Source organism: Chenopodium quinoa, unplaced genomic scaffold, assembly GCF_001683475.1.
Source record: "Chenopodium quinoa cultivar QQ74 unplaced genomic scaffold, ASM168347v1, whole genome shotgun sequence".
Taxonomy (NCBI): domain Eukaryota; kingdom Viridiplantae; phylum Streptophyta; class Magnoliopsida; order Caryophyllales; family Amaranthaceae; genus Chenopodium; species Chenopodium quinoa.
In genome coordinates this window covers 2,010,177-2,019,172 of record NW_018743285.1, presented here as the reverse complement: position 1 = coordinate 2,019,172, position 8,996 = coordinate 2,010,177, and the positions used below count along the sequence as shown (strand labels likewise).

Genomic DNA, 8,996 nt, shown 5'->3' with positions numbered 1-8,996 from the left:
TAACATGTGACGTGTGATATTTCTCGTGACACACTACTCCATAATACTATAATAATCACAATCCGCGTACCAGGGTCAAAAACTAAGTCACGTTCTTAATGTGTACATTTTACGCACAATTATAACATGTTATATGCAAGTATGCAACATTTTTCGTGACACAATATTCTATATTACTTTAAATAATCAAAACCCGAAACCGGGGTCAAAAACTAGTTTTGATTCAACAGAGTGATGATCTCCTACCGCGTGAACAGGTGAAAAGGTCATTCAATTTTCTATAAATTTCTCTACCTGTAATTTCGTCGAACACGCAGTGTGCTCAATTCTCTGCTCTTTCTTCCTCTGCTTAAACAACCCCAAAATACTCCCACCAAACTTCTTCACTACTTCTTTCTTACTTATCATAAAAACTATCACTTTCAATTTTTAGCAGAAAAAAACAAGAATGTGGGGATCAAACTTTGAGAAATTTAATGTTTCAGTAAATCTGGTGTTTTTGTTCTTTACTGCAACATTTTTTCAGGGTATTTTCTGTGAATCCCAGAATCATGGTGGTTCTTCTGCAATCAATAGCTTTGATCTAAGTGCTGTTTTTCGTGTTCAAGGAAACGTTTATCCTGATGGGTATCTCTTCTTTTTCTTAATCTTGCTTATTTTCTAATGTTTTTTGTATTGTTGAATTTTGTTATTAAATGATTTTGATGCATAATTAATCTTGAATGTGATGTTGGTGGGTTGAATTTCACATTTCAGTTTATATTAGCTAGGCAATTTTGACTGCATTTTTTTCATGATTTTGTTTTAGTTCTAGCTCTAATTATAGTTATATTTATGATTTCAATGATTAATTATCATTTTATTGTGAATTTGATTGCCCATTGAATCTTTAGTTTGATTTTTTTTTCTTTTTGAGTATTTTTTGCAGTTTTTTTTTTTTTTTGTTTGATTTGTTTGTTTTTGATGAAAGTTTCATACGGAGTATTTTTTTTATTTGTTTGCATGAGAGTTATCGAATGTTTGACTTATCTTTTGTTGATTAACTTTCTTGACTTATCTTTTGTTAATCAACTTTCCTACCCTTTTCCCTTTCCACCTTTTTCGTCTTCCTACCTTTTTCAAGTTGTTTCTTTGGCAAAATTAAACGCAAAAGATGTCAAATAGGTCATTCGGATTGGGTTCGTGTCGGGTGGTTTTGGTCTTTTTGGATTTGGGTAATTATGGATTTGGTTCGAACAATGCTTGTTCAAAGACTCGATGTGTGTTCGGTTTTAGGTTCATCCAACAAAGAATTACAGCTTTTTTCCTATTTTTTAGTGTGAGATAATTATAAATATAGAATAAAACAAAGAAGATGTCTAAGTGCAAACAAGATAAAGTAAGCAAATAGCAAGTCATAATACAAATAAGTTCAACAAAAACAATGTTAATACCAACAGTACTGAGGACTCTTTTTTTATAAAAAAATTAATTTATATGTATATTTTTTCAATTACAGCTCTCAAATCTGATTCTATTACCTTAAAATGTAATGGTTTTTGGGTTGATTGAGATAGCAGTGTTTTGATTCTGGTAACATTATATTTCATAGGAAAAATGGAAATTAATAATCCGACCTTTGCTATTTTTTGCTCAAAACAATACTATCTTTTCGAAATCTAGAAACAATCCCACCTTTTAACCCCCATATTCTCAAAACAGGCCTATTTACCTAAAACCTATTGAACCGGTAATTTATTTTTTCAATAATTTATTTTTTTATTCTCTTTTCCCACCTCACCATCTTCTTCAATGGCCAACCCACCAGGAGTCCATAACCACCACCTACCCCTCTATAACCGTCTGATCACCACCCCAAAATTCTAACCTAGCTTACCCCACCCTACCGGACCTCCACGCAAGGCTCTCCATCCCCGAACCCCCACTTCTATCATGACTCACGTGGCCACTGCACCCTTGAATTGGAAGCCCATCCCCATCACTAAATCGAAACTGCCAAGCCCATGCACCTGATCAATTAACAACTCCGCAGTCCGCACCCTCATTTAACAACTCTGCCGTTCTGATTCATCACTACCACTCTTAGCTTCATCTTGTGCAACACAATGAACTCGCAGATCAAGCCCCGAGCTTTGATAAAACACAATGGCGTCTGAGATTTCCTGAACTTGAAATTGAATTGAAGCTGATGACACCATGTTGTTCTTGTTGGTGGTGGTGTTAGTAAACTCATTTAAGAAATCCCAGAAAATTAATCCCAGAAAATTAAACCCAGAAAATAAAATAAAAAAGAAAAATTACCCAGAAAATAAAAAGGGGAAAAAATGTGTGAATTAATTGAGGGATTGTTTGGTGGAAGACTTTATTTTGGCACTTGAATAAAAGATGTTCGAGAGTGATAGAAGAAGTGTAGTGATATTCTCAAAATTGAGGGGTTGTTGTTAGAAAGTTGAGTACTGAAGAGGACGAAAATGGTGATGTGATCATTAGGACGAAAAAACATTTGAGGACTGATGTTCAGTGGATGGTGAGGAAGGGGGTTGCTCTGGCACTCCGGCTGGGGAGGGGGCTGTTGCTGACTGCTGTTTTGGTGGGTTTTTTTTTTTTTTTTTTTCCTCCAAAAAATAAAAACCAATCCTAAGAAGACACGTGGCAAGTAACCTTGTTCAACAGGTTACCAACTTAATAATCCGGGTAAAGGACTGTTTTGAGCAGATGGGGGGCAAAGGTGGGATTGTTTCCAGATTTCGAAAAGGTGGGATTATTTTGAGCAGAAATGACAAAGGTGGGATTATTAGTTTCTATTTTTCCTATTTCATACTCCGTATTAATTTACACATAATTCTAAATCAAAAGAGATATCATTCCCAAGTAATACTAAGGATGTGAATTGATTGTTCACTCATTGTTAATCAAATTAAGTTAATCTTACATGTCACATTTTTTTCCAAAGCATGACAAGCCACATTCTTTATGCATACATTTCACTTGCAAGTTTAACATGTTATATAAGATGGTTCTCATGACACAATGTTCCGTTATTACTTTAATAATTATAACTTATTGTTATATAAGATGGTTCTCGTGACACAATGCTCCATTATTACTTTAATAATTATAATTTATTACCCAACACTGGGGGGGGGGGGGTTGTCTTTCACACATATGTCTAACGTGTTATGTGTGATGGTTCTTGTGACTTGAAACTCCATACAACTTTAATAATTATCACCCAGGGGCAAAAGTTAAGTCACGCTCTTGATGTGTATATTTCACACATAAGTCTATTGTGTTATGTGTGAAATATACAGGTTTTTCGAAATTTTCAACTAAATGGGTTTCGAATTGCTCAGTTTTAGCCCAACCCATTCACCGTGTCAAGTCAACTTTTGACAGGTTGATTATTGTTCCTTCTGCTGACAAAATTGTATGCCTCATCATAATTTTTAGTTTGTCCTGCATCATTGAAACTCTATACTCCATATATTAAGATTTCTAATGAAATTCTTAAAATATTTCCAGTTTCTCATCCTTACTATCTCCAATATTATTAGTGCAGCAGCGATTAGTAACTTAACTCTGCTGGCATGACACTCTAGGAAGCACATTTCTTGATTAAATACAGCTATGATTTTTAATTTTTTTTTTTTTATAATTGTAATTTTTTACTCTGTCTTCTTGAATTGTCCTTCTAATTTTGAGGATGGAATCATGGAAGAAGTATTAGGAAAAAATATACTCTCTTGTAATCTTGTATGAGCTTGAAACATTTTAATTTGACATACTTGTCAGGACTCTCAGGAGCAATGAGTGGCCCCTACTTTAGCTTCACTATCTGTTGCTTTAGAAAAGGGCATCTCAACACAACCAATTTCTTCAAATTATTTTTTAAGTTTCAACTTTAAGATTTTAGCTTTCTTTGTATGGACTAGTATTTTGGCTAGTGCCTAGGATTATATAACCCATGATTTGATTCATGAGTGGCTCATTGGCTCCCATCCATGAAAAATAGTTTGTAGATTCATGAGTAACTTCCCTTTTCTTTCCAAAGTAAGGTATACAAAATGTCTATTCCATTTACCAATTATGGCAAAGAAGAGCAATGGAAAGTTCCTTTATGTGAATCTCGAACTTGCTTGAATAATTTTTTCCCCTCAGTATTCATGATTCAACTTGGAAAAGTGATTCCATTATTCTTCTAGGTATTATTTAAATTCTCAGTCCAGGGCATGTATGTTCATGGTTTCCTGTAAATAAGAAAGAAAGAAAGAAAAAAAAAAAAAATCCATATTTCTGCAGAGTATCAGTCTCTCAAGTGAACCCACTCATTCATGATTGGGTAAAAAACAACTACAACATTATATATTAGAGTATTTTGCCAAAATCCTACTGCAGTAACAAACTTGCTTCATGCATTGTTGAATGATCAATGTATTCTAAGGAAAGAGGAAAGCTTTGTTTTCACACATTCTTGCTTAGATTCATGTGCCTGATAGTGTTCTTCAGCCGCATTGAATTTCATCTTCATATATTCAGTTCTGCCTTTTGCTTCTTGATTATGTGATTTTCACTGCTGTACTCTTACACAGAGTTTAACCTTCAATTCAAGTGGCTTCAAGTTTAGTGGGTAGATACAACATAATCCATATCACAGCATGACTTTGATCACCTCTATTATTCATGTTAGATCTGCCTTTATGCTTTTCTGTTATAGCTGCTTCATACTAGTGCGGATACATGCTTCATTGGTTCATCATTTTTGGGCACTGCTTTTGTGTATATTGACAAACACATGGGCTGTTATGTGCTTTAGGGAGCAGAGTGAGAGAACCCATTTTTCCTTTGACTTGCTATTACAATTATTTACCAATTCTTAATAATCATCATTGTCAAATCTCATATTTATCTGATATGTTGATGTCAAGAATAAGGGGAGACATTGAAATTGATTTTAGTATCTGACAGAATACACTTTTGCCTTCTGTTTGGGTTTCCTCTTAACTGATGTTTCTTCTTGTTTACTACTGTTTTCGTGTTGAAGGGAATGTTATCCAGATCAGTATATTTTGTGCTAAAAGTTTGCTTTTTGTTTTTTTTGTTTTGCTTTTTGCTTTTGTTTTATTTAGTTTTTCAATCAATCAAACCCTTAATCCCTGAACCAAAAGTGATTATTCCGTATAGTCATCCACAAAAATCTACCTCCACCCCTTACGATCAAATACCTCATCCTCACGTAAATCCATATGCTTCATATCCTTCCTAACTCCTTCCAACCAAGTCATTTTGGTCTCCCTCTACCTCGTTTAACCTCTCCATGATCCCACTCTTCCACTCTTCGTACCGGTGCACCCTGGGGTCTCCGTCTTGTTTGTTTTGTTCTTATTTTATTTAAATTCTTATGCTTCGGCGAATATAGAAAAATGTTAGGAAGACTATGAAATCTAGTATCTCTTATCACTCCTACTTCTTTCATAGTAGCTTGATTAACAGATTCACATTCTCTTTTTGATATGAGTATTGCTTCTGTTGCTGTTTCTAATCCCGTGTTTCCTAAAACTCTTTTTTTTTTCCCCACTCTTGCCTTTTTTATCTTTAAATTTGGACGAGCATTTAATAATGGATCCTGAACTAAAATCTATTTCATAAGTATCAAAGTTTATTCAATGTCTTTGAAATGTTTGCAGGTATTTTTACACTACCTTAAATATAGGCACTCCTCCTAGACCTTATCATCTTGATATTGATACTGGCAGCGACCTCACATGGGTCAACTGTGATGCACCGTGTGTGAATTGTCCCAAGGTAATTTCTTCATTGGACAGATCTGAAATTATAAATTGAGAGCTTTATACTGTCTCATTGTCCCTTTACAAAAGTATAATTTATATCTTCCATGCAGAGTCCTCACAAGCCTTACAAACCCCAGGGTAATAATGCTCTTCCATGTAAGCATTCCCTGTGTGCCGTCCTGCAACATTCTTCTTCAAACTATCCTTGCCACAATCCTAGCGATCAATGTGACTATGAAGTTGAGTATGCTGATCATGGTTCATCTATTGGAGTACTGGTGAGGGACAACTTCCCCCTTCAATACTTGAATGGTTCCACTTCACATACTCCTCTGGTTTTTGGGTTAGTACTTCTTATATCTCTTGCTGAAATTAAAATTTTCATCATACGGTTGAAACAACCTCCTCATATCCTGGATAAAAAATTTCATCATACGGTTGAAACAACCTCCTCATATCCTGGATAAAAATTTACTTTCTCCAATCCTAAATAAATTTAATCAAGATAATTTTTAATATCAAGTAATTGTCATAAATGTAAAATTTTTGCTTGGTTTTACTTTACTTCCCCTTGCTTCTCAAAATTTTCACTGAATGTGATTGTAGTATATAATGAGCTTATGATAGATACACTTGAATTATTATTTTTTTCCAAATACTTTTTAAATATATGTGCATCAGTCTCGCGACACTTTTTTTTTGGATTGTAGTTTGGAAGGAGTGTAATTTAGTGGATTTTAATTTCAAATTTGAAGTATATAATATCCTTATTTGAAAATTTTGAACCTTGTACTCCATGATTATTTCTTCAGTTGTGGCTATGATCAAGATCTCTCTAGTTCAACCGAACCTCCTTTCGTGGATGGAGTTCTTGGGCTGGCAAATGGAAAATCCAGTATCTTGTCTCAACTTAATGACTTAAAAGTGACCAAAAACGTGTTTGGCCATTGCTTGAGTGACCAAGGAGGAGGTTACCTGTTTTTAGGGGACACACTAATTCCTTCTGGAACTGTTTGGGTACCGATGTTGAAAAAACAAGTTGGGTAAGCATTCTTTTTTGCTCTATATTGTTTATGCCTGATTTATTGTTTGGCTAAATATTCTCCACCTTTTGTCTAACCTCATCATGATGCATTTTAGGAATTACTACTCAATAGGACCTGCAGAGCTGCTCCTTGATGGGAAAAACGTTTTCAAGGGTGGTCTTTCCTTTGTTCTTGACAGTGGAAGTACCTATACTTACTTGAGTAGTAAAGTTTACGAAGCTGCATTATCCACGGTGAGAATTACAATCACTTGTAATTTGAAATCTTGAATGCACTTTTAAAAAAGTGTAGCCAACTTAAATATCTTTCCCACAACTTTCTTTTATTCAGATTAAGAAAAACATCAACCAAAAGGAGCTAAAGATGGCTCCTGAGGATAAAACACTTCCAATATGTTGGAAAGGTGTAAAACCTTTCAAATCCATCAATGATGTCAAAAAGTTTTTCAAGCATTTGGCATTGAGATTCTCGAAACCGAGTAACGCAATGCTGGATATGTCACCGGAGGCTTATCTTATTGTCAATGTGAGTAATTTTGTTCACTTTCTCTATGATAATTACAAGTAGAACAGGATATTAAAGTCTTCATTTTTCCCGGTCTTCAGAAACTTGGCAATGTGTGCTTGGGGATATTGAATGGTGCTGAGGCAGGGCTGGATAATCTCAATGTTCTTGGAGGTGAAGCTATTGTTAACTCGTGTTGAATCGTCTACTTCATAATATACGTGTATAAGCTTGTAACTCTTATTGTTTGCTGTTTACAGATATTTCACTGCTGAACAAGATGATGATTTACAACAACGATAAATCCCAGATTGGATGGACAACTGTAAACTGTGACAGGCTTCCAAAGTTCTGATCATATGCACTTGTGGATTTCTTTTCACTACTTTGATATGAGAGCATGCTTACCTGGGAAATTTTTATTTTTCTCTTTATTTAACAGCTTGGATCGTGACAGTGACATAGATTTTTATCGCTCGGAGTACGGCTATGATGAGCTATAGCATGATCCAGGGAGTTATACTGAATCTCAACAGGTGAAGAAGCTGTTCTGTAGTGAAGATGGTAAATAGACAAACTTATAATTGATAAAGTTGTAAATTTGTAATCTTCCTACGTAGGAAGCCTTGGTTTTGATGTAAATGATTATAGCTTACCCAAGGTATATATGGACACAATTACTATTTGGACTTGTTGCATGAAGATACCAAAAATTTACTCAATGCTGCTATGATTGGTAATAACTGCATTTTTCTTTGCACTGCAGTTATACTGTTATAGTTTGAATTTGAACCTGCTGATTAATTAGTATTTATATGATGAAATTTTGACATATTTCATCATAGTTTTCTTATGATTTATCTCTAGATCACCGAAAGGATTGAACCACATTCGTAGGCCGACGAATTTGCAAGACCTTAATAAGCTTTAAACGTTTATTACCTGTTATAACCTATAATCAACATTGATACAAGCTGATCTATGCATTGCATTTGGAGGGGACACTATTAATTATTATAACCTATTGCCTCTAAGCCAATTTCTATACTTATGTCTGGATACACCAGCGATTACGATTGGCTCTGATTTGAAAAAACAGCTTTATATGAGATTCACAAATTTTTTAAAAGCCTGGTGTACATTTAATATTGTATATTCGATGTAGAATTTTTTTTTTTTTTTTTTTTTTTTTTTTTTTTTTTTTTTAACAGGATATGTAAAACTTGTTTACTCCACTTTATTTTCACTGAACTGAAATTATTTTTGCTGAACTGAAAATTAATTTTATTGAACTAAAATTATTTGTATTGAATTGAAATTATTTTTACTGATTTCCCATTATATTTCTTCTTTAATATTATTGAATTTTTTTTTTACTGATTTTCCATTATATTTCTTCTTTAATATTATTGATTTTTTTTTTTACTGATTTTCCATTATATTTCATCTTTAAAATTATTGATTTTATTGAAATGAAATTAACTGAAAATTAATTTTATTGAACTAAAATTATTTGTATTGAATTGAAATTATTTTTATTGATTTCCCATTATATTTCTTCTTTAATATTATTGATTTTTTTTTACTGATTTTCCATTATATTTCATCTTTAAAATTATTGATTTTTATTGAAATGAAATTATTTTTACTGAATTGA

At 33.5% G+C, this 8,996-nt stretch overlaps 1 protein-coding gene across 1 annotated transcript; it reads left to right on the top strand.

Moving 5' to 3' along the window:
- The first annotated feature begins 204 nt into the window (after nt 1-204).
- LOC110735698 (aspartic proteinase Asp1-like) lies at nt 205-8,199 on the top strand. The gene is made up of 9 exons (XM_021915885.1): nt 205-627; nt 5,685-5,802; nt 5,900-6,132; nt 6,602-6,832; nt 6,930-7,068; nt 7,166-7,360; nt 7,441-7,513; nt 7,600-7,687; nt 7,782-8,199. The coding sequence occupies exons 1-9, from the start codon at nt 449-451 to the stop codon at nt 7,840-7,842; spliced, it is 1,317 nt and encodes a 438-aa protein (XP_021771577.1). The 5' UTR covers nt 205-448; the 3' UTR covers nt 7,843-8,199.
- Nucleotides 8,200-8,996: the final 797 nt, after the last annotated feature.